The 22,594-nt window shown below is 54.2% G+C and overlaps 9 protein-coding genes across 9 annotated transcripts; 5 read left to right on the top strand and 4 right to left on the bottom strand.

Annotated features, from left to right (window-relative positions):
• Positions 1-293: 293 nt before the first annotated feature.
• BKA78DRAFT_9411 (uncharacterized protein) lies at positions 294-1,165 on the top strand. The gene is made up of 2 exons (XM_066894016.1): positions 294-760; positions 902-1,165. Exons 1-2 carry the CDS (start codon positions 383-385, stop codon positions 1,031-1,033), a joined length of 510 nt encoding a protein of 169 aa, XP_066749187.1. The 5' UTR covers positions 294-382; the 3' UTR covers positions 1,034-1,165.
• Positions 1,006-3,016, bottom strand: BKA78DRAFT_329204 (uncharacterized protein; the record flags this gene model as incomplete). The annotated part of the gene is made up of 4 exons (XM_066889652.1): positions 1,006-1,553; positions 1,617-2,171; positions 2,221-2,466; positions 3,004-3,016. 4 exons carry the CDS (start codon positions 3,014-3,016, stop codon positions 1,006-1,008), a joined length of 1,362 nt encoding a protein of 453 aa, XP_066749188.1.
• Positions 3,017-4,214: 1,198 nt separating this feature from the next.
• Positions 4,215-5,771, bottom strand: BKA78DRAFT_243913 (uncharacterized protein; the record flags this gene model as incomplete). The annotated part of the gene is made up of 1 exon (XM_066883984.1): positions 4,215-5,771. The coding sequence occupies one exon, from the start codon at positions 5,769-5,771 to the stop codon at positions 4,215-4,217; it is 1,557 nt and encodes a 518-aa protein (XP_066749189.1).
• Positions 5,772-6,258: 487 nt separating this feature from the next.
• Positions 6,259-7,269, top strand: BKA78DRAFT_9424 (uncharacterized protein). Its single transcript, XM_066894017.1, has one exon. It carries the CDS (start codon positions 6,578-6,580, stop codon positions 7,145-7,147), a length of 570 nt encoding a protein of 189 aa, XP_066749190.1. The 5' UTR covers positions 6,259-6,577; the 3' UTR covers positions 7,148-7,269.
• Positions 7,270-7,812: 543 nt separating this feature from the next.
• On the top strand, positions 7,813-10,229 carry BKA78DRAFT_9426 (4-coumarate-CoA ligase). Its single transcript, XM_066894020.1, has 5 exons — positions 7,813-7,996; positions 8,047-8,184; positions 8,232-8,648; positions 8,811-9,226; positions 9,285-10,229. The coding sequence occupies exons 1-5, from the start codon at positions 7,943-7,945 to the stop codon at positions 9,940-9,942; spliced, it is 1,683 nt and encodes a 560-aa protein (XP_066749191.1). The 5' UTR covers positions 7,813-7,942; the 3' UTR covers positions 9,943-10,229.
• Positions 10,230-10,238: 9 nt separating this feature from the next.
• BKA78DRAFT_9496 (uncharacterized protein) lies at positions 10,239-11,895 on the bottom strand. Its single transcript, XM_066894030.1, has one exon. The coding sequence runs from the start codon at positions 11,759-11,761 to the stop codon at positions 10,523-10,525; it is 1,239 nt and encodes a 412-aa protein (XP_066749192.1). The 5' UTR covers positions 11,762-11,895; the 3' UTR covers positions 10,239-10,522.
• Positions 11,896-13,747: 1,852 nt separating this feature from the next.
• BKA78DRAFT_9512 (uncharacterized protein) lies at positions 13,748-16,706 on the bottom strand. The gene is made up of 3 exons (XM_066894031.1): positions 16,021-16,706; positions 15,389-15,964; positions 13,748-15,339 (listed from the first exon to the last, which is right to left on the bottom strand). The coding sequence occupies exons 1-3, from the start codon at positions 16,621-16,623 to the stop codon at positions 13,912-13,914; spliced, it is 2,607 nt and encodes an 868-aa protein (XP_066749193.1). The 5' UTR covers positions 16,624-16,706; the 3' UTR covers positions 13,748-13,911.
• A 2,136-nt stretch (positions 16,707-18,842) lies between these two features.
• Positions 18,843-19,797, top strand: BKA78DRAFT_329207 (putative carboxyphosphonoenolpyruvate phosphonomutase; the record flags this gene model as incomplete). The annotated part of the gene is made up of 2 exons (XM_066889653.1): positions 18,843-18,977; positions 19,027-19,797. The coding sequence occupies 2 exons, from the start codon at positions 18,843-18,845 to the stop codon at positions 19,795-19,797; spliced, it is 906 nt and encodes a 301-aa protein (XP_066749194.1).
• Positions 19,798-20,545: 748 nt separating this feature from the next.
• On the top strand, positions 20,546-22,266 carry BKA78DRAFT_291202 (Carboxylesterase; the record flags this gene model as incomplete). The annotated part of the gene is made up of 3 exons (XM_066885857.1): positions 20,546-20,855; positions 20,904-21,137; positions 21,167-22,266. 3 exons carry the CDS (start codon positions 20,546-20,548, stop codon positions 22,264-22,266), a joined length of 1,644 nt encoding a protein of 547 aa, XP_066749195.1.
• Between the last annotated feature and the right edge of the window lie 328 nt (positions 22,267-22,594).

Here is a 22,594-nt window from a genome sequence, read left to right on the forward strand (position 1 = left end):
GGCTCGGCTCGGACTCAAACCTTATCTGATGTCGGCATCGGCCTTGCCTCGGTGTCCGGGCCTCCTAGCTCACGCTCACATGTTGGCGAAACCAACACCAAACACTCATCGCCGTTTTCTTCATGCCGCCTTTTGCCGTCCGCGATTGCTTCTTCGTTGTTGGTCTCGAGGAACGAACTGCCTCTTCCTTCCTCAACCTTCATGCGGCCTCTATCTACTGGAGTGCACGTCGTCTCCGAACATCACGTCTTCAAAACTGTTTCATGGATCCGAGAATTCCAGAGTGCATGACAAAAGACATTGTAAGCCATGCCTTGATTGCAAGTCGCATGTCTTTGTGCCAGCAGTTGGCGGCGTCTTGCCGCATCTCTCTTCAGAGAACATGACATGCTCTCCATCTTCAACACAAGAGGAGCTCGAATGCTCCCTGTTTGTCTACGTTCGAACTTGGCACTGGGAAGGCCTACAGCTGGCAAATTCTTTCATCATTCCCCGTGCACCGATAATTTGCTACCTTTATCTTTCACTCACTGAAAAGTGGGCTGTCAGAACGAGCCGATTATTTCTCATTCTCTCATTCTCATTCTCAAGACACTGGAGCCTTCAACAATCCTGGCTTCTCCAATTGGAAACGCTTTCACCTGTCACCACTATGTCGGTGAAGCCCTTGTTACGTGGATTCTACAAGACCTGCAAAAGAACAAATGTCCATAACCTGTGTTTCTCGCATCCGTGCTCCAACGACGTGGTCGTTCCTAAGGTAAGCAATCCGCGGCTTTGTTACATGATCGAGCTCTACAACAGTGTGCAAAACTGGGGCTACAGACTGCCCAATTGGAAAATCTTTGCGCGCAAATGCGATCATTATGCTATTATACTGTACTGATGCTCTAGCAAGTAGCTATGCTTTCTAAGTATGCAACGCACTTTAACCATACGACAACTAGACACAAGGACCCACCCAAGCATGTCGGACATCGGATCTACCACCGGATCTGCCACCAATCACGAAGTAGCCGGTCTGACCGATTGAGGATTATGAAAGACATCATCCTTGTCAATGTCAGCCTTGATCTGCTCGAGTCGTGGCAGATTGGGACCCCAGTATTCTTGTTGAGCATTCTGGAGGAAGGGGTCGACATAGCCAGCGTAGGCTCCTCCGACGCCAGGGACGTTTTCGATTATCAGTTGGTTGATCCCATTCAAGAAATCTCTCGTTGTCTGGCTGACCCGACCTAGCGTAATGGCATAGCTCTGCATAAAGTATAAGACGCTTCGGTGCGGGTACGCTCTTTCGTCAAGGGGAACCGTGTTGATGTAACCGCCTGCAAGGTCGAATATCACGAACCAGAGAAGTGCATTCTTCTTGGAATTCTCGAGATATTCGAAGAGAGCGTCGATGGCTTGGTCGTTCATCAGTGTGGATGGTGTGAAGGTAAGAGATTTCGCATAAAACGATGTCTGAAGCCCGCTGAGATGCAGTCCAACATCCTCCAGTGCTTGGCCTATCTTGCCGACAGCATCGTCCATGATCATGATGTCCAATTTGGATCCTTGGGAAAGTTGTGATTAAATGTTGAGGCTGTCAAACTCCGGCCTTGATCCAAAGAATGTACCGCTGATGCTAATTGTGTGTTCGAGGATGGTCAGCGTTGAAGCGAACTTCCAGCTGAGATCGGGATCGGAGACCAGCTTGTTCCAAGCCTTGAAAGCGGTGGCTAGGCTTTTTGCGTCGCCCGTCGTGACGTTGTACGTGTATCGGATCATCGCCCCCGGCTCTGGAGAGGTTTGGAACTTATACTCGGTAATGATACCAAAGCTTGCACCCGCGCCTAGCACTGCGAAAAACACGTCCTTGTTCTCATCTTTGGATGCTCGAATAACGGACGAATTCGCTAAAACGACCTCGACCTCAACCACCTGATCGGCAGAACTACCAAGCTGTCGTCCGAGAGGGCCCAGTCCGCCGATACTGGCGTGGCCGCCGAGACCGACTTGGGGGGCGACACCTTGAGAGATGACGCGATTGCCGTTCTCATGCAGCCGGTTCTCGCTATCTTCTAGCAGAGTTCCTGCCCCCATCGTCGCAATCCACGAGGTTTTGTCGATTTCAAATTGCTGGAAGTTCTTTAGATCCACAACGACAGCTGTGGAGCCAGCGCCGCCCAAGCCTAGAAGAGTGAGCGGGAGTCTTGGTTGTCTATCATGCGGCTGACGCACAGTAATTTCCGTAGCTGTGACCACCACTTCTCCCTTGGACCTTTCTGTTGTACCTGACAGCACAGCGGACGATGGCTGCAACCTCTTCTGACGTTTCTGGATACGTGATTGCAGCAGGAGTGACCGGGATATCAAGATTCAGGGGTCGGACATCTTTGAGCTCATAGAGAAATTCGTCCGGGAACTGTGCGCGGGCTTTGTCTCCTCCGACGGCATCATTCAAACAGTTCTCCAAGTCCTTGTCTCCTGCCCTCAAAACGAGATCCGGCTTGGCCGAGGCTGCAGTCCCAACAGCGAGGTGCAATAGCCAGGCAAGGGTCGTTGGGATCAGCATCTTCGCAGGAGGTCGATCGGTTCGTAAAGTCTGGAAAGGCGTGCCTCGGGAACGAAGGTGAGATACCCGGTACTTAAGTCATAGCTGAGGGCGCACGACCGGCAGGTGGCTTTTCATGCAAGTGATTCAAACTTCCACATCAGGTCGACCTGCCAAGTATGTGGGTTTAAGCTGTGACCGGGTTTCTTAAGCAATCGGCTGATCTTGGCAAATTCGCAGGTCCGTGGCTTGTTGAAAGGCTCGTAGCGCACCACTCGATATGGTGACATGGAAACCACTCAGGCCTTTGTGAGGAACACTCGCAGTAACTATTGGCATTCACAAAGCCGGCGCGATGAGAAGGCCTGAAGGAGCGCTTCGTAACCTGCACGGAAAGGAGAAGATCCCACTCCAGCGTAGGCCACCGCAAGACGCCTGACCATGCCACGTCCCACTACCTGCCTATTTACCAAAACTACACATGAGCAACAAGTCTTTGGCACATGGACTTCATGACAGTGAGCAAGGTTTTGGCTCGTACTTGCTCCACAGTCTGTGCTCTACACGACACCAAAGGTCTGTTTTCTCAGCCTCTGTATTCATAAACCAAAGACAAGAACACCATTCGTCTTGCAACAGTCCACGTGCCTGTACGCCCCCTTTTCATGACTTGGCGCTGATCACTCTGCAGGCTCCCGGCGGCACGAAATCATTGGACCCACATTTCCATCACCAGCGCACGGCTCTCGTGTGTAGCTTGCGCGAGTAATGGGCCCATCGCTACTTCGCAGGCGCTAATAACTCTACCAACCAAGCTTGTTTATATTTCTCATTAACGGGACCATTGGCTATGGCAGGCCTGAAGAAACCGGGGACTGCGCCACATCCCCACATTCGAAGGTATCCGGACGAGCCCTGTTCCATGTTGATCTTCCGACCGAAAGTCGGTCTCTCTGCCAACCACCGGTCACAGGCAAAGATCAGCCACACAAGCGCCACATGCTTTGAGCTGAAGAACTCAGCTGGTACAAAATGCACCACTTAGTATGCATACTTCGCTGCCAGCAAATGGACCTCTGGCTTTGAACTCACAGAGCGTGCAAATTATTCAGACCGGTGGTCGACCCTATGGTGCTAAATCTGGTGTTGTACCCGACCTGTCGTCGACTCGAGAAAAGCACTGAATATTCAGGAGACGTAAGGAAGTATGTAATGGACATTTGAAATCATGCATCACTGAGCTCACGCATTGACAAGCAGTTTGTGGAATCGTACAATGTTCGATTTCCTTCCTTCCCAGACAGCTGTGTGTTACTGCCTCTACACCGATGACAAAAGAAATTTGGAACAAAGAATGTGGATACAAGAGGAAACACCGGACCATGATCGAAAATAGTAGGCAAGGAATCGTGCGGGGCCCAAAAGGAAGCGCTATGCAAATACTCCTCATGCGGAGAACAAAGGAAAAACACCGGATCATGCTCGAATCAACCAACCGAAACCCCTGGGAACCCATGTGAATGCGTTGCGTACAGACAAAGGGACTTTTACAAAGGAAATACACCGGACCAGAGTTGAAAGGGGGAAACCAAGAAAAGTGCGGCAACATCGACAAATCCGAATCGTCATCCGAAACAAAGGAACTCTCTCCAAATCAACACCTTCTCTTGGGCGGCTCCATTTACGAATCCCAGATGGGACCGAAAGCGGGCACACCTCTCGACTCAAGACCGTAGACGATCATCTTGGTGAGCTTGGGGTTGCTAATGACGAAGACAGCCTCGGCGCCAGACTTCTTGAAGAGGTCGTAAGTCATAGGCAGCATGTCGGGGCGGCCCTGCTCCTTGGTGTCCCAGATGATGGCGTCCTTGTCAGCCTTCTTGACCATGTCGATGGTGGATTGACCGAAGATGGCCTTGGGGCGAGGAGCGCTCCAAAGGACGCGGCAGTTGGTGCGGTCGGCGTCGCCGAGGTTGATGAAAGAGAGAATCGGGCCAATACCGGAGCCGGTGCAGACGAGGACGACGTTGCGGAAGATGGTAGCCATACCGAGAACACCAGCCTTGGGCAGACCACGGAGGTAGTACTCGCGGTCCTTGTTGTCGCCCATCTGAGCCTTGGTCCAGTCACCGGCGTTGGAGAGGACGATGGACTGGCCGTTGGGGTCCTCCGCAGTGGGGTTGGGGAAAGTAGCGAAGGAGTGGTACTGGCCGAGAGGAGTGGCAGCAAGAGCGACACCACGGAACTGGCCCAGCTTCTCGCTGAAGGTCAAGCGGATGGCGTGGTTGGACAGGTTCTCCGACTTGAAGGGAACCTTGCGGAGAAGGAACCAGGGGTAGATCAGGTGGATGGTGATGATGATTTGGAAGCAGAAAGAAGGCTCGTGAATGACTGCCTTGCCAAGGGTGATGCCGTTGGCGATGCGGTTGTTCTCAGCAAGGAGGAGGACCTCAGCCCAGAAGATGGCGACGACTCCCCAGCCGGCAAAACGGTGGACATACTCGAACACATTGTGCTGCCTCGAGCGAACCGCGGGGATGGCGAAGAACAAGATGATAGCGAGGAGAGTGAAGATGGCGTAAGTAAGAGCGAGAACGACAGGCGCTGCCGCGGCGAACTGGCCCTTCACAAACTGATATGTCAGCACAGTAGTCAGGAGCACATACCAAATACTACCGCTGACGGCCGCACCACTGTGGACACCACCGTTCTCATAGCACTTGGCGATGACACGACGAAGCCTCAGCGGAGTCCAGCGCGGCGTACACCTGAAACCATCGTAAATGGCGTTGTTGATGTAATCCTGACGGATCAAGATCGCAAGACAGAAGTTGCTGGCAGTCGCCGTAGCAAGATAAGAAGCGGGGATGTTGAGGGACTTGTACTGGCAGATCAGCCAGATGAAGACCGAAATGTTGGCGATGAAGATGAGCGAGAACAAGCGGCGGTAAACGATGAAGACCTTGTGGCGAAGGTTGCGGACAACGACGTTGTACTTTTTTTCGGGGAGCTCGGACAGAGCGACGTCGTCAAGACCGCCGTCTTCCTGTCCATCCTCGAGCTTGACATTCTCAAAAGCAGCGGTGTCGTCAGTCGTTCCACTGGTCAGAGTGACCTTGGAGGTGGCTGGAGTCTCCTCCCTGGGACGGCTCCGGCTACGACTAGCATCTCTGCGAACAACACTCCCGGTGTTGTCGTCACGAGTGGTCGACCTCGATGATCTTTCTTCAGAGGACATTTTGCTGTACAAGCGCTGCTCGTATTCTGCGAACTCGATGGCGGTGAATGTGTTGATGTTGTAGGGGTAGGGGGAATCCTCAAAGCTGTCCTGAGCCTGAGGATAAGGGATTGGGTTGGTTGGTTTGATGGAGGACTTGAGGCGCCGGTCGCCTCTCTTTAAGGACATTTTCGCCAAAATTCGAGGTATTGTTCAGAATAAAGCAGACAAAGCAAGGTGTTGAGGCGGCTTCTACAACGACATTGAATCGACACAACGGCGGTGGGTACTCAAAGCGGCGTGGAGTTGACGCAACAAAGAGGGGGTCCTGGAGAGGCGTCTTGGGCTGTTTTGGCGGAGGATGAAGGGCTTGTTGTTTGAAGAAAGACGAGCAGATGTGGCGATATCATTCAACGCGTCTATCACTGGAACGCGGAGACCGGCTGTGGTTTTGCTGCCCCGTCTCAAACCAAAGGCCAAAAATAATCTGGGAGAGATGGGACGAAAAAGGGTGACAGGGTCGGAAAGCAGGTGAGTAGATGGGCGCTTGGTTGGACGATGCATGCTCTATGTCAACTCATGACATTACAGGGCACACTGAACGACCATCCCCATGAACTGAATGCTCCATTTCTGTCGACTGCCGTGCAACTTTGAGGATCCAGCTCCCCGTCTAAGCTCCAAAATTTTGACTAGTGAGCTCCCAATGTCGGAACGTCGTCATTCGGTAAGTTTGAATGCTTGGCCAGTAGCCCCCCACGATATCTACTAGTCTGAAGCGCCACGAATTGCTGTTCCTCGACTTCAGGTGCTGACTACGTCTTCGGATGAGCGCCAAAAGTAGAAAGGAGGTCGATCTTGCGCCGAACCCCACTGGATGTATGATCAACGAGTCTGCTCCTTGTCTGAGATTCGCTGCAACTTTTCACAAGGCTCAATGTCATGCAGGAGGTCGGATGACAAGCCACCTTTCTTGTTGTTGCTTTTTCGATCCTGCACCTGATTTTCCAGCCTTATCGGGGTCCACATTTCCCTGGACCGCTGCCGAAGTTGCTGGCGATTGTCCCTTTTGGTTGTCAGGCCGCTGGAAAGTCGTACTTTCACACTGCTCTTCTTTTTGTTTCTGTCCATTTTTGGCTCCCGGAGACAAAGAAACGGACAGGGGCTTGCGAACGAGAGTGTCGGCGTTTTGCGACCACCGAACAATCCTTTCAAGAAGTCCAAATCAAGATACAATCCCGAAGACAAAGCCTTGCAACGGCTGGCGCGAAAACGCCCCTCGACGTCGGCTGCTGATCGGGTGGAATGGAGACGATGCCTGGCTGCGTTGGTGTCCGGAACATCACCATGGTGGTCAGAGGAACTCAGCGCGGAATCTTGAAGACGAGAGCAAATAATAAGAGGCTATGACGATGATCAGCACAGCTGGGCTGCAGGACCTATTTGCGGAAGGGAGGGGAGCCGCATGATTGGCGCTTTCCCGGGAAGCCACGCGGGGCGGCTCTGAGCCGCGGTCGTTTCTCACCAACGGCATCTTCACGTCTGCGAGTCGTCTTTCCGATCATATTGGACCCTTTTGCTTTTCGATGCCGTCGTGCATGCCACTAAAATTGTCGTGGTATCACGTCTCTGCCTCGCCTACTAGCCGCAGTCGAGTTCACCACATGCGAAGAAGTCGTCCCTGTCAGCCCCATGATCCCCGCCTCCGGTGACCACTAACATCTCGACGTTGCCGGAATCAAGCTGATGACCAGGAAAGACGTTTGCTGGGGCCTGCCGCGCCTTGTAAATCACTAACAGCCCAGGGGCTCTAAGCGAGTACTGCTGAACAGCTGACTCTGCTTCCAAGACAGAACCCACAAGAGCCAGGAGAAGTCGAAATGTTGACCAGCTTGATAAAGGTAGCACTTTGGGGGCATTTCCAGAAGCCATGTAGTTTCTCCAACAGTCCCGAACAAGCGCTGAATGCTCTCCGTCATTCCATAATCTGCCTTGCGTTTATCACGACTCGTTGCTCGGCCTAAGATTGGGGTCTTTCCAGGAGTTTCTTAATCTTTCAGGTCAATTTGTTCCTGCACTTTCTCTTGGAGTTCTCCTGCTTTCTTCCCATTTTACAACATCTGCTTTGGACACATTTCCAACATTCTGTTTGAACGATTCAAAAGGGAATTAAACGCAAGTCTGAAGTTCTAATGGATCTTCTTACCTGGACTTTGGAGGAAGCAGTCTCCTCTCCCAATAGACCGGTACGCAAGCAGATTTTCTTCTGCTATTTTGCTGTACTGATGGCTCAAAGCTGCTTATAGATGCATCAGACCCATCGCAATGGTTGTCTTTCAACATGATCAGGAAAGAGGTCAGGCAGCTCATAGCAGGCTTGAACGCAGTTGGCATCAAGCGTGGAGATACGGTGTGGGTCAACTGCTTCAACAATGTAAGTGATACGTACGCCATCATCACCTCAAAGTGCTAATGATTTAGCTGCGCTACTCAGTATTGTACCTTGGAATCATCGGAGCAGGTGCCATATTCACTGGGATCAATCCATCCTCGACTCCAACGGAGCTATCACACCATTTTCGGACCACCAACCCAAAGCTCATCATCGCCGAGCCAATGCTCTTACATAAGATGTTGTCGATGGCAGAAGTTACCGGATTCGACAGGTCGAACATTTTTGCGTTTGACACTGGCGGTTTTGGATCGATCTTTGGGATAAGGGGCTGGCACACGCTCCTAGAGCATGGCGAAAGAGACTGGGTGCGGCCAGACCCTGACAAGACTGTTGCGACGTATAGTGCGACGAGCGGCACCTCTGGGCTTCCAAAGTGGGCCATGATTTCTCACTCTTACCATGTCACTCAGGTAGCTTTTCACTGCTCGGCAGAGTCAGCAAAGGTACGTGAAAATACTTCGAGAGGGAAAGGGGGAGGTCGTGGCACACACAATGACGAAGGCAAAGAGAAAGACGCAATCTTTGGGAGTTCTCGGCCCCAACGCCTTTGACTTCAATCGTTTGTGGTCTCAATCACCCAACAGACAGCTGATTTCAAATTGCAGATGGTTCGACTGTTCATGCTTGCGCCCTTCCATGCCTTTGGATCGCCTATCGTCCCTGCTAGCATCCGCCAGGGGATTCGCACATACATTATGCATCGGTACAACGAGTCCGATTTCATTGATTGCGTCCGCCGCCACAAGATTTCCGAAACATACATTGCGCCTCCCATTCTTGTTTCTCTGCCCGTGTCTCCGCAAGCAAAGACCGGTGACTTGAGGAGCCTGCGGAACATTTGGGTGGGCGGAGCGAGTGTCAAGTATGCACAGCAGAAATCTCTTTACAACTGTCTGCACGAGGAAGCTTGTATACGATCTGTCTGGGGAATGACTGAAGTAGGATGGATCACTTGTGTAAGAGACGAATCAAGGCGGAATGACGACAGTGTCGGACAGTGCCTCAGTGGCTTTCAATTGACGTAAGCGTCTGCTTAACTTTGACAACGAACCAAACGACTGAGCTGATGATTCCACCAGGCTGATCGACAGTACTGGAAACACCATCGATGAGGATGCCGCTGAAGGAGAGGTATTGATTCGAGCTCCGCATCCTTTTCTTGGGTACTTGAGAGATCAATCCGCCACCCGCGCTGCTTTCACTGCCGACCGCTCACTCGTCCGCTCCGGAGACATTGGACGCAGACTTCTCAACCCAAAGACTGGCGTCGCCAGCTTTTACATCGTCGACCGTGTCAAGGAGCTAATCAAGGTACGCGGGTGGCAAGTGTCACCGACCGAGGTCGAAAGCGAGCTGCTCCAGCACCCAGAGATAAGAGACGCTGCCGTAACAGGAGCGATCGAACGGGACAGCTTCGAAGAGTTTGTCAGGGCCTACGTCGTCCTCGAGCCCGCTGGCATCTCCAAACCCACAACAGCCCCTGAAATCCTGGCCTGGCTCCGCGAGCGACTCTCCAGCTACAAGCTGCCCCAAGAAATCCGCTTTGTCGACAGCATCCCTCGCAACGGCACCGGCAAGATACTGAGGCGCCTTCTCCGTGACGAAGCGCAGCTGCCGCACGTCGTCAAGGTGGCGGAATCTGGCCCCGACCCCAACGTCGACGGGAGCCGTAAGCAGGGACCCGTGAGATGCACTACGGTTGCACGGCATGTCGAAGTTGAGGCTATGTCGTCGTAGCCTTTTGCTGCGCTGCACGCGAGGCTGGAGCGTGATGGTTCGAGGGTGGGTCGCACGGCGTCAATGTTCGCGTGGCATGCGGATTGATGCTGCCTGGATGGCAGAGGTTTTTTCCTTTCAGTAAGCCTTTGTAACTAGTCTTTTCGTGGTCGGTTTGCTTTCAGCTCGCATCTATCGCCGGGGCGTTTCTCTTACTTTGGCAAAGATTTTGTTTGTTGGTTAGATTTTGCGTTAGACGTTAACCCCAGGAGTCTTCATACATTTCACAAATCACATGTTCAAGACGCAAGATAATGGTTGGCGCCAAAGTTTGATTGTATGAGTGACTAGATGCTACTGTCATCTCCCACTGCGGGGATGATGATTCGCAAGGGCTGGAAAAAAAGACCGCTATGAAAAAGCCCTGAAAAACAAAAACGAAGGTAGGAGATATAGAAAAGGTTGACCATCCACAGTCTCACTTGAGCCTCGACTTCCTTCAACTTCTCCCTTGTCCGTCATCTCCTCCTTTCCGCCGCCTCTTCCTTCCTTTCCGTCAAGTCATCCGAAACTTCCTCCAATTCATCCACTTCGTCTCCACTTAAGCCCTCAAAGGCTGGGGAACCTTCTTGCCGTCCTTAGGGGCGGGCTTAGGGGCAGGCTCACCGCGGGCAACGTTGACATTAGCGTCAGCGTTGACGAGGCCAGGCTGCTTGGGAGGGGGCGCCGGGGCATCACGGGCAACGTTGACGTTGGCGTCGGCGTTGATGAGACCGCCAGCAGGCTTGGGAGGAGCGGGAGCGTCCCTGGGCTGGTTTGCGGGAGGAGCGGGCTTGGGGTCCTTGGGTGCGGGCGCAGGAGCATCGCGGGCAATGTTGACCTTGGCGTCGGCGTTGACGAGGCCGGGCTGCTTGGGAGGAGCGGGCTTCACATCCCTAGCCTGCGGGGGAGGGACGGGCTTGGGGTCCTGAGGAGCCGGGGGAGCGTCCCTGGGCTGGTTGGCAGGGGGAGGAGCCTGGTTGGGGTCCTTGGGCGGCTGAGGAGGAGCATCGCGGGCCTGGGGAGGAGGCTGAGGCTTGGGGTCCTGAGGAGCGGGCTTGACGTCGCGAGCCTGAGGGGGAGGGGGGTTCTGTCCCTTAGGCGGCTGAGGAGGAGCATCGCGGGCCTGGGGAGGAGGCTGGGGCTTAGGGTCCTGAGGAGCGGGCTTCACGTCCCTAGCCTGAGGGGGAGGAAGAGGCTTGGGGTCCTGAGGAGCGGGGGGAGCGTCCCTGGGCTGGTTGGCAGGCTTGGGGTCCTTGGGCGGCTGAGGAGGAGCATCGCGAGCCTGGGGAGGAGGCTGAGGCTTGGGGTCCTGGGGAGCAGGCTTGACGTCGCGAGCTTGCGGGGGAGGGGGGTTCTGGCCCTTTGGCGGCGGAGCGGGAGCATCACGCGGCTGGTTGGCGGGAGGCTGCGGGTCCTTTGGCGGTTGAGCAGGAGCTCCGCGACGCTGAGGAGGAGGGACAGGTTTGGGGTCCTTTGGCGCAGGGGGTGCGTCCCTCGGCTGGTTGGCAGGAGGAGGAGCCTGGTTGGGGTCCTTGGGGGCAGGGGGAGCGTCCCTCGGCTGGTTGGCAGGGGGCTGCGGGTCCTTAGGGGGAAGAGGCTTGACAGCGCGAGCCTGGGGAGGCGCGGGCTTGTTGTCTGGAACCTGAGGAGGAGGAACGTCGCGGGCAGCGTGCTGAGGAACAGCAGGGACAGGCTGAGAGCCAGGAGCAACGGCGTTGGCAGGAGCAGGTCCAGTGGGAGCCGAGTAAGAGATGGCGCCCAGGGCGAGCAGGGCCATGATGGTGTTGATGGAACGCATGGTGAACGAGTGTAGTAGAAATTAGATTAGGTAGGTTGTAGAGAAAGAGGGAGTGTTGAAAGGTTGTCGAGAGTGATTGTGATGGTGGTGAGGAGAATGTGATTGTCAACGGTTGAACCGGTCCTTATGTAGTCTTTCCCACGTCTCTTACTCCAACCTGGTCCATGTCTGTGTCTCTGGTGATGCGTAAGTTCTTGCGCATGCCGCGACGCCTGGGAGGTGGTCAGTCTGCTCCTTACAGTCTGCAGCAGCATCTGAATTGGAAGTGATGGTCGTGATGTCCATGGCTTTGACCAGACTTGGCCCAGACATGGACATGTGCTGGACTGTGCAAAGCACGCTTGCCACGGGCCTTGATTGCGATTCTACTGTCTTGGGGAGCTCGACCCTAGCAAATGCCCAGCCAGAAACGTCATCATTCAGTTGTACAATGACAACATAGATTGATGAGGCAATTATGTGCAGACGCCTCATCGTGACTGCGGAGTGATTCATGCTGGTGTCGCAAGGCCAAGGTTGAATGCGTCTCTAGAGCCGGGATAGTGGTGACAACTGCTATAGTGAGCAATTAGGTCGCCCAATTGGTTTAGCGGCGCGACGGCTAACGGGCCGCTGCCATAGGATTCTCAGGCACAGGTACCACAAATCATGACTTGGGCATGCCAAATCCAGAGCGCCAAGAAGCAGCGACATTCGAGAAGCCGTCAGGGGGAGGAGATCATGGTCCCGTTCAGGGCGCATGTTGAACAAGACGGTCGAAATAAGCAACTACGCACCCGTCACTGCCCACGAGTAGTAGTGTCTTGGACGATCAGCTTGCGCGTAAAACATTCGAATAGGCACGCAGGCTGTAGGGGAACTGGTGCGCACCACGACAGCAAGCCGTGCGGAGAAGCACCCACGCTGCAGCCAGAGGATTCGTGGAAGGATCTGGGACTCTGCCCCTATTATTGCCGTGTGTTTATTGCAGAAACTCCTTTATTCCTGCTCTTTTGGTGGTTGAAAAGTCGTGATGAGTATAGAAGCTTGGTCGGAGCTGTCGCTTCATAGTGCGGGGATATCGGACCAACATTCGCGGGGAGCGGGACGACATCAAGGCAATCCGCGAAGTGTAAAGAGTTAGCGAGCGACGAAACGGGAAGCCGTACGGCTGCGTGGCTGGGGTGTTCTTGCGTGGCTCGTCGGATGATGCGAGCGGTGCGGCAACCAGCCCGTGGGGAACATAGCTTGCCGCCGCGTAAGCGCTGCGCCAGATCCACCGGCGATCTTGAGCGGTGGTGTTGAGCTTGGATGCTCAATTTACACAGGGCTGTCCTGTAGGGCTGCAGCAAATCAAATGTGCTTCGTCAGCGTTACTTCAGCCTTGATGTTTGTTTGCAACAAGTAGTGAAAAGGAGGCGCGTGTCGTGGCGGTGGGCGAGAGAACGGCCGCGGCATGTCCGAAAGTGAACCGGTGGGGAAACACCAAAGAACAACATTGCTAGAATTGTGCAAGTTGCATCCAATCGCGCTTCGGTCTTCGGTTTCCGCTGGAAATACTGGAAGAATTGGTGATCTCTGAAGTGTTCATTGAATGCCGACAAAGTCTGCCGGTTTTGCTTCTATGTACCTACACTCTGTCAGTGCTCTCGAGGAAACGACTGCTGTGCTCCGACTTTCCCCGTTTCGAAGAATCGAAGCCGCTGACTTTGGTGGTTTCCATGACATAGACATTTGGTTCTTGAAAAACCCCCCCTCTCATGAGCCAAGACCGCCCCGCCTCGATCTGTCGACTCACGACGCGCCATTTGCGAGTTTAGCCATCACCATGAGCCTTGACTAGAGTCTTACGCCCACGTCGTCTTTCCGAACGTCGTGATCATTAAGACGTTGTAATAGACTCGAAGTTGGTTGGTGGAAACATTATTCCCGGACGTATAGGAAACATTCCCGGACGTGTAGGGAACTTGCATGCCGCCAATTCACCTGTTTGCAAGCTCCGTTGCTCAAAGAGATGAAAGATCATCGACAACGCCAGAGGTCTGGGTGACCTTGGCGTTTCTAGCGGGTTGGAAACTCCACCGACAAGTCGAGAGAGCCCGCAAATGTCTCACTGGCCCTGGCCATTGCCAGCCGCATACTGGCCGAATCCGGCATCGAACTGCAGAGGATCAAAGTTCCAGAACCCCTGTAAACAAGTTAGAAAGAAGAGGCGTGTCACAAATGATTCTGCTTACCCAATCCATGTCCATCGCCATGTCTTGAAGCCAGGCGTTGGTATTAATGTCACCCAGTCCGCTACTCGTCATCCTCTCAATCTCTGACAAACCGGCAGACAATCCAGGGCCATTGGCTGCGTACCGTGCCTCGATGGTGTCACCATTACCCATTGTCGATACCATTGGTGGGCCATTAGCAGAAGGGTAGAGAACGTAATCCTGTTGAGACAAGGTAACAGGAGGCCGCGCTTGAGCTAGGTTCATCTGCTGTTGGTTTTGCCGTGACGGTAATGGTACATGTTGAGGCTGCGGAGTAGGTATAGTGCTTGGACTCGGGCTTTTGGCAAAATAAATGACACTCAGGTCGTGTTCTCCGAAACGCTTCTCCGAGAAGCCACCCATGGTACTCATTTTGGCGCTTTCGTGCTTGGGGTCCAGTCGGTCAATCATGCGGCGAATAACGGCCCATGTATTCGAATCGTTCCGGCCCTTGACAGCATACACGGTGTGTAGGGCACGCAGAGCCCTGCAGCGGATATTCGAGTCGTTTGCGGCAGGAAACTGAGGATCACGGAGCTCTGAGAGGACGTGCATGATGGACTGGAACGCTGCATGGCCCCCAATGTGCCACTGGAAGTGTTCTGCATCCTTGTCGGACGACACGGTGTTGAGGGATTCAATCAACGAAATCGACCGTGCGAGAACTTGGGTGCGGATTTCATCGGTGATGACAAGATGTCTGAATTCCCTCGGGACGCCATACCAGAATATGAGCCAGCATCGCCACTCCAGATTCGCCGTCAGGCCGATGGTCAATCTCTGAATGGTGATGTCGATGCGGCAGTATCGGAGATAACACCGTTCATTCTTGTCGTGTACCTCGTCGACCAATCTCTTGGTTTCCTCAAATAGGGCCTGGAATTCCTGAACAATGTCGCAAGTCTCGCCGTCTTTGATTTTTGAAGCTTTGACCTTTCGATCCAGGTGGTACACGTTCTGAGCTATCCTACGGAAGCATTTGATCATGCTGAGACGGCAGAGCTGGAGCGTCATGTCTGTAAAGCCTTGTTCCTCCATGTATGGGTCCGACGGCGGCTGGCGTCCTTCGACGAGGTCGGTGTCGTTGACATTCCTTGGGAGCATCGTGGTGAAATCATCGTCCGACACGGTTGGTTCCATACCTTTCCCTTCTGCGGCTCTCCAGTCCATGTGGCATATCTGATGCCAGACGCGCCGGCGGATCTCCATTTGCACTTCATCCATCGAGGAGCTTGCAAAAAGCGTGGGCTCTCTATGCAGTCCTTGTAGCATGGCGATACGGATCGCGATGCCCGTGAGCGGCCACACAGGGCCCATGTCGTCCTCGCGCGCTTGGCATGTCTGCGACAACAATCAGACCAAGGTTGGGAAATTTAGGAATTACGCATACCAGCTGCAGAACAAATGCCTGAAGGACCTCGAGACTCGAAGTGGTCAAAAAGTCGACCTGTTGAAGAGAAAGCTCTAGACCCTGATGATATCTCATCATCAAGTTCTGCTTATCTTTTCTGAAACGGTTGGTGACTGCCTCAGGTCTCAAACTGTTGATTGCGGAATAGAAAATGGCAAATGCTAGGGGCTCGAAATGGTGAATCTGCTCTTCCGTCCAGGCATCACTAAGGTAGTGGCGTGAGTTTGAGTCACGTGTTTGGTGTTTGGAGCCAACTAACCTGTCTTCGCGTCCAGAAGCGGGACTCATGTTGGCCCATCTTCGGATGAAGTAGCTGAATCTGCGGCTCAGAGACGGCTTGTGCACCAGCCGACTAACGGGGTCGACGTTTTGGATGAAGATGCCGAAAAGCTCAAAGCACTCTTCGGGAGTGTTTGGCATGTACTCCGAAGGATCGCGCGACGCTTGGCCGCTGCTAAAGAGTAGCGACTGCGATGTGCGGATTCTCGGTTCACATGGTTCTTCCGGGTTCCCTCGATGCTGCTCGTTGCTCAAGATGGCTTTGATGTCTTGCAACTGTTGGATACATGAGCAAAATGATTCTGTGCTATTCGCGGCGGATAAGTGCTCACCTCATCTGTTAAAAGAGCCCAATGGAGGGATGAGACAAAGTGCGATTGTCCATTTTCGACGAGTAGTGTCCCGTCGTAAGCATCAGCGGCGAGGATCTGGTCCGATGATGTAGTGCTTTTTGGGGAGGCCGAGTTTTCGGCCGTCTCCTTGCTGTCGACTACCTCGGACTTGATTGGCTCGCGACGAGGAGGCTGCCTGGTGGCGACGGGCGGATAGGCTGGCTGCGATACGGCACGCTCGAGCAGAGACTCTAGTCTTTCCAGGCGCGCGTTGATTTCGGCGTGGCTTCCAGACGGACCTCCTCGCGGATGGGGGGCGGCGTGCTTGCTCACGCGATTGGATGAAGCAGTCGACGACGAATTGGGTGGCGAGCGGCCCGACTGCTGGTTGGGAATGTTTGCGTAGTAGCAGACATGGTTTCCTCTGGAGCAAGCGGAGCAGATTGGATACTTGTGGTCGCATTTGACCTTGCGGCGGCGGCACGTGAGACACGAGGTAATGATTCGCTGGCGGGTGCCAGATGCGTGCGTCGAGGTGTAGGCGGGAATCGGCGGAGCAGCAGCCGGCTGGGCCATGGGCGGAGGGTGGGCGTATCCCTCCATGGGGAAGAGACGATGTTGGAGTGGGAGAATAGAGTCGCAGAAGGTCGGCCGAAGCAGAGGAGGTTAATGGTGGGGAGAAAGTCGAGGACGCGGAGAGGGCAGGATTATTGCGCGCGGCGGTACAGTAGGTGGCAGCGTGCAGCAGCGGTGGCGGCTTTTGGCCCTCTTAGAGTAGCAGGGCAGTGCTGGGGGCCACGGTCGAGGAGGACAACAGGACCAGGAGAGAAGGAGTAGGCGCAGCAAACATGACGGCTGCGCGACGCGAGAGGTGTAGTGTGATGGAGAGGGTGGTGAGGTGGATGTTGACGGCAAGGCGAGGGGAAAGACGCGATGCACAGGGCTGAAGCTACTACTATTACTGACTACCACCATGTCTGGCGGCTGCGCTGCCCGAAGCCCGAACCGACATCCAAGTCTACCCCAACCAACAACATCGACCTTCTTCTCACTCAGCCGTCACTCCTCAGCCGTCATGTCATCTTTTCTTATTTTCCTCCCTCTCCTCACCCTCTGCCGTGCTGACTACTGACTTGTATATCCGTTGCTGACTGACCTCTGACTGTCCACACCGACTTTCCCTCCGTCTCATGTTGTTGCATTTTCTCTTTCCACCGCCCGGATAAACACGACCACAGTCCTCGTAGCGACCCGCCGCCGTTTCCGGGACCATGGAGGTATCCTCCTCGCATGACCCCCGGTGCATAGCGAAACAGATGGCGATAGCGATAATCAGCCACGCCTTCCCGTTTGGGTCTGTTTCTCAAGAGCCATCGACTGGGCATGGGCTGAACAACCCAAGGCAATCGGGATACCCACGTCGTGGCATCAAGGCCGTGAGAGCTGGCTGGCGGTGGGAGGCTGGGCACCGGCTCCACACTCCTCTCCTCACTGCCACCACCGCCGCCTGAACCACCAGTCCACCACTCCATCCAGCTCGCCATGTTCATGATTCGAGAATTCCCGGCAATGCTCCTGACTTTCTCGTTGTGCGTTGGACCAGTCACAGCCTTTTTCCGCATCATGCTGTCACGTTTAGACGCCAGTCTCCGTCGCACCTTTGCCTTGGTCCCAACCGTTGCACGTGTCCACGTCCGTAACAGGAACTCAAATCGCTGGCTTCTTCTTTGGACTGTGACGATCTTGTCCCCATACGCGTCTTCCTGCTGCCCATCGTCTCGACCATGGTTCTGTCACAGCAACAACTCAGCGCATGCTACTGGTAGAACTGCACGTATTGGTAGCCAAGTGCTGCCCAACGTCTAGACTCGTACACGGCGACTACTGCAGTGATATTGGTTCTCTGTCGCGCCTCGCTTAGTGCCATGGCTCTAAATTGTCCAGCATCAGCAACAACTACAACAGGCCCCTGTCCAACAACACATGTTCTTCGCACCAGACTATCCAGTCGTCTATTGACCAGGTGCATGCTTTCAGCGGGCCAAGCGCATGGGAGTTTCCCAAAATCTCCGAGCAGCATAGCAAAGTAAAAGGTGGTTCTATCTTTGCCCATTCACCATGTACGTCATGGCTGCCATCACGTTGGACTAGCTCGATTAGGCAAAGATGAACCTGGGGAGATAGCCGAGGGACCCCTCGTCCAGCATGCACGTCTTCTTGTCAGCCTCACTGCTCCAAACGCCCTTCTTCTGGACCTGAATGTTTACTGTTGATTGTCCATCGCGTGCAATGAAACAGGCGGACTTGATATTCCGGGCTATCGAATCACCATGACGCCAATGGCCAGCGCGTTGACCACAGCCCTCATGTCTGGACTTGGAGGTCTCTGTCGAGAGGAGATAGAGCTTCTGCTATCTCCGCAGCGGCAATGGTGTTGAGGAAAGACGACCAGCTTTCGCAGTCTGCAGCAGCCGAGACGGCTGGTTGCTGGATCATGTTATCTTATCTCGCCACCCCGCCTCTCAGCCGACGACTCTCTTCCCACGTTTGCCAACGCCTACGCGAAGATTTTGTCCAAAACGATCACCATCCTTTCTTTTGATCAATATTTCGTCAGGTTGCCACCGGGAATAACTCGCACGTGGCGGAACCCACTGCCGGTCGTCCTCCGATCATCGGCTGTCGATTGGATCAACACCGCAGCGGGAGAACCCACTCCATCTCCACATCTAGTAACAATGCGTCGACGCCCCTGTGCTTTATAAGATCGAGGGGGACGACAGTTGTAGCTGCCATCAACCTACATCATTTCCACCAACAAAATGTCCTTCAACGGCGCCGCCAGCACCCTCCGCCAAACCCTCGAGCAGGGCAAGGACATCGTCATCGCCCCAGGCGTCTACGATGGCTTCTCCGCCCGGATTGCCCACCAAGTGGGATTCAGCTGCCTGTACATGGTAAGTGTCAAGCTGCCACCATTGGCGCTCATCCTAACAAGTCTTCCAGACAGGTGCCGGAACCACAGCTTCCCGCCTGGGACACGCCGACCTGGGTATCGCGACTCAGCACGACATGGCCGCGCACAGCTCGATGATTGCCTCGCTGAAGCCTGAAATCCCACTCATCGCCGACGCTGATACGGGCTACGGTGGACCAATCATGGTCGCCCGCACGGTAGAGCTGTACGCTCGCGGCGGTGTTGCGGGACTCCACATTGAAGACCAGGTGCAGACCAAGAGGTGCGGTCACCTGGCTGGCAAGGAGGTTGTAGACGTCGACGTGTACACTTCACGGATCCGGGCAGCGCGTGAGGCGCGTAGAAAGCTCGGCAGCGACATTGTTATAATCGCAAGAACGGATGCTCTCCAGGGGCAGGGGTACGACGCGGCAGTCGCGCGTCTCAAGGCAGCGCGCGACGCTGGGGCCGATGTGGGCTTCTTGGAGGGCGTGACGGACAAGGACATGGCTAGGCGGATAGTCAAGGACTTGGCGCCGTGGCCCATGGTGCTGAACATGGTCGAGCACGGCGCGACGCCCACTATTTCGGTCGACGAAGCCCGAGAGATGGGCTACCGTATGATCATCTTTCCGTTTGCAAGCATTGCGCCGGCGTACGTGGCCATCAAGCAGGGTTTGGAGCAGCTGAAGCAGACGGGCGTTGTTGGCGCTCCCGAGTACTTTACGCCCAAGTTCTGCTTCCAGGTCTGCGGGCTAGATGAAAGTATGGCGTTGGACGCAGCGGCTGGAGGTCAAGCGTTTGGCGCAAAGGGAGCGTAGGTAAATCCGACATGAGTAAACAATAAACAATAAAAGAAGCTCTAGACGCCGTTCAGCAGATAAGCTTCAAAGTGACGAGGAAGCCGTCCACAACGGCGTCGGGCAATGTCAGGTGGAGAGCCGGGGCACGTGGAGAACGAATTTAGCATGAAAAGGCTGCGACAGGATGGCTCGATTGCTGCCAAAGTTTGGCTATTCGAGAAGGAACCGGCGCCCACGCGAGGACCCTGCTTTGGCCTGGTGGACGAAAAGGGAGTGGAAGAGAGGACAACGGGTCCATCCCGCTAGTCCCGCAGCCGGCCAACTCGGTAGACTCGGACTCCGTAACACATCGACAACGAGACACTCTCTGTAAGCAGCAGTCCCTCTCATCGCAATCTCTATTCTCAAGGCCAACCGCACTAGACGCCAAGTTCACCGCCTTCCACTGCTCCTGTTCATTCAGACGATCGTTCTTCTGGAATCCTTGATCTGCCCCTCGGGTTCCCACTGCCCTAGCCCCATCCAGCAAATCCCGGCCGCCCAGCCGTCATGATTAATGCGACTTCATATCGAGTTTCCTTTCTGGGAAACCGACGCGCTCAAGCTCGCTGGTGTTGAGCTTTATGTTCAGAAAGCCGGGGGGTCCGCGTCCTTTGATCCGCCTAGATGATTCCCATTGCGCTCTTACAAAAAACCAACTGCCGCGGCATGTCTGCTTTCGTTCGTCCATCTCGCCGCCCAGCAGCGAAGTCACTCCTTCACCACCATGGTTAACTTCGATCTTTCTTCGTCGCTCATTGCCGGCTTTGCTCTTTTGGCCCAGTCGCCCTTTTTCGCAGACGCCGTCCCACAATCTTCTTCATCTGGACCGGATCCTTCCGTTGAGTTGGGAGATGGGAAGATAATTGGCACCACCGGGACCATTCCCGACCTCAAAGACCCAGTCAACAAATATCTTGGAATCCCTTATGCCAAATCCCCTCCCGAGCGGTTTAGCAAGGCCGAAGACCCCGAAAAGTGGACTTCACCAAAGGATGTGAAAGACTTGAAGCCAGCTTGCATTCAGCAGTTCAACAGTACGTTTCCACTTCAGCCCTGACGAACGTTTCCTGACTGTTTCAAAGGACCCATCTCAAAAGAGCTGTTCAACACGCCACCTCCGCCAGAGAGCGAAGATTGCCTTTACATCAATGTTTATACACCGTCCACCCCTGCTCCATCCGAGGGGCGCGCGGTCATGTTTTGGATCTACGGTGGTAGCTTGCAATTTGGAAGTTCCTGGAACGATGAGTACGACGGCTCGTACATTGCGGGGTACGAAGACGTGATTGTCGTCACTTTCAACTATCGTACCAACGGTAAGAACTCATATCTGAATTATAACTAGAACGACTGATTGACTCGATTCGTGTTGCAGTGTTTGGATTCCCAAATTCACCAGACTTGAGTCCATATGATCAGAATCTAGCCCTGCTGGACCAACGTAAAGCTCTTGATTGGGTAGCAAAAAATATCAAGGCATTCGGCGGCGATCCAAACAAGGTTACGCTTTTCGGCGAATCCGCTGGTGGCTTCTCCGTCAAGATGCTCTGGGCTTTACCTCCCAAGCCCCTCAACTTCCAGGGCGCCATTATTCAATCGCAAGGAGGAGCAGGGCCAACTGACGGCGGCATTGCATGGCGGAATCTCACCAAAACATTGAACTGCACGTCCACTCCAAGCAAGAAGGAGATCGACTGCGTACGCGACAAGCCGGTCGACCTCATCCGCTCCATCATTGAGAAGAACCGTCTCAACTTCGCCCCCAAGGTCGAGAACCGCACCGCCATCACGCATATCGAAAATCAGATTCGTATGCGCACTGCGGCGCAAGTTCCCATCCTCATTGGCTCCAATGGTGACGAAGGGAGCATTTTCCAGGTTACGTTTGATTTCAAGACGTTAAATCAGACCCTGCAATATTTCTTCCCGAATCAAACCGTCATCCAGCAGGCCGTACAAGCCACGTACCGGCGACAATATCCCAACAACGAGATTGCTGCGATCCGCGCGCTCATCCGCGATGCGTCCTACACCTGCTTCACATCTGCCATTGCACAGACGGCAGCTTCGAATCAGTATCAGGCATTCCGCTACTACTACAACGCGACCTTTGACAATCTGCCCGTCCCCAAGAATTTGGTTCCCAACCCTGGCGCTTACCACAGCTCCGAGGTCTACTCGGTCTTTGGTACTTATCCCAAGGACGGCGCTACGACACAACAAAAAGACCTCAGCCGCTACATGATGAAGGCGTGGGCCGATTTTGCGAAGAATCCGCGGCGTGGACCTGCTCCCAATGACGGATGGCCGCAGATCGGTTCTTCGTTCCGTGATCTCTGGGTTGTGGGCAACGATGGTCGTGCTGGCGGGTACCCCATTCGACAAGAGGTTACGGATGCCAACTGCCGGCTGTTTGCCGGTCCATTGTGGGCGATTGGGTTGTGATGTGTTTCCACGGAACTATGAAAAAGGTGGTCACATCAAGGTGGCTTTCTGGAGGAGCTCCAGTTGGCGGAGCAAGGGGAAGAGGAGTCGATTGGTGTGCTGCTGGGCGGGCGTAGATGGCTTGTTCAAACACGTTCTTTGGTCGTTACCTGGGAGAAGAGTAGCGGAGGTAATGACACCTTTTCCTGCATGGTGATATTATTTCCCAAGATGTATGTATGTACTTGTACGTATCACACAAAAACGACATGACCTAGAGTAGTATCAACGCTTCAAAGCGCCTTTCCATTGCCATCCAAACGTCTTACACTATGCCTCGAGAACATAT

The sequence above is a fragment of the Phyllosticta capitalensis genome (assembly GCF_038381095.1).
Source record: "Phyllosticta capitalensis strain CBS 128856 chromosome Unknown BKA78scaffold_1, whole genome shotgun sequence".
NCBI lineage: Eukaryota > Fungi > Ascomycota > Dothideomycetes > Botryosphaeriales > Phyllostictaceae > Phyllosticta > Phyllosticta capitalensis.

What these genes read in the sequence shown, in the direction of transcription:
- BKA78DRAFT_9411 (XM_066894016.1), top strand. Translation starts at nt 383, where the DNA reads ATGACATGCTCTCCATCTTCAACACAAGAGGAGCTCGAATGCTCCCTG. An exon ending in ACGACGTGGTCGTTCCTAAG is followed by an intron (nt 761 to 901) that starts GTAAGCAATCCG and finishes TCTAGCAAGTAG; the next exon opens with CTATGCTTTCTAAGTATGCA.
- BKA78DRAFT_9424 (XM_066894017.1), top strand. Translation starts at nt 6,578, where the DNA reads ATGAGCGCCAAAAGTAGAAAGGAGGTCGATCTTGCGCCGAACCCCACT.
- BKA78DRAFT_9426 (XM_066894020.1), top strand. Translation starts at nt 7,943, where the DNA reads ATGGATCTTCTTACCTGGACTTTGGAGGAAGCAGTCTCCTCTCCCAAT. An exon ending in TCTCCTCTCCCAATAGACCG is followed by an intron (nt 7,997 to 8,046) that starts GTACGCAAGCAG and finishes GATGGCTCAAAG; the next exon opens with CTGCTTATAGATGCATCAGA. An exon ending in GCTCGGCAGAGTCAGCAAAG is followed by an intron (nt 8,649 to 8,810) that starts GTACGTGAAAAT and finishes TTCAAATTGCAG; the next exon opens with ATGGTTCGACTGTTCATGCT.
- BKA78DRAFT_9496 (XM_066894030.1), bottom strand. Translation starts at nt 11,761, where the DNA reads ATGCGTTCCATCAACACCATCATGGCCCTGCTCGCCCTGGGCGCCATC.
- BKA78DRAFT_9512 (XM_066894031.1), bottom strand. Translation starts at nt 16,623, where the DNA reads ATGGAGGGATACGCCCACCCTCCGCCCATGGCCCAGCCGGCTGCTGCT. An exon ending in GGGCTCTTTTAACAGATGAG is followed by an intron (nt 15,965 to 16,020) that starts GTGAGCACTTAT and finishes TGTATCCAACAG; the next exon opens with TTGCAAGACATCAAAGCCAT. An exon ending in AGGCATTTGTTCTGCAGCTG is followed by an intron (nt 15,340 to 15,388) that starts GTATGCGTAATT and finishes TTGTTGTCGCAG; the next exon opens with ACATGCCAAGCGCGCGAGGA.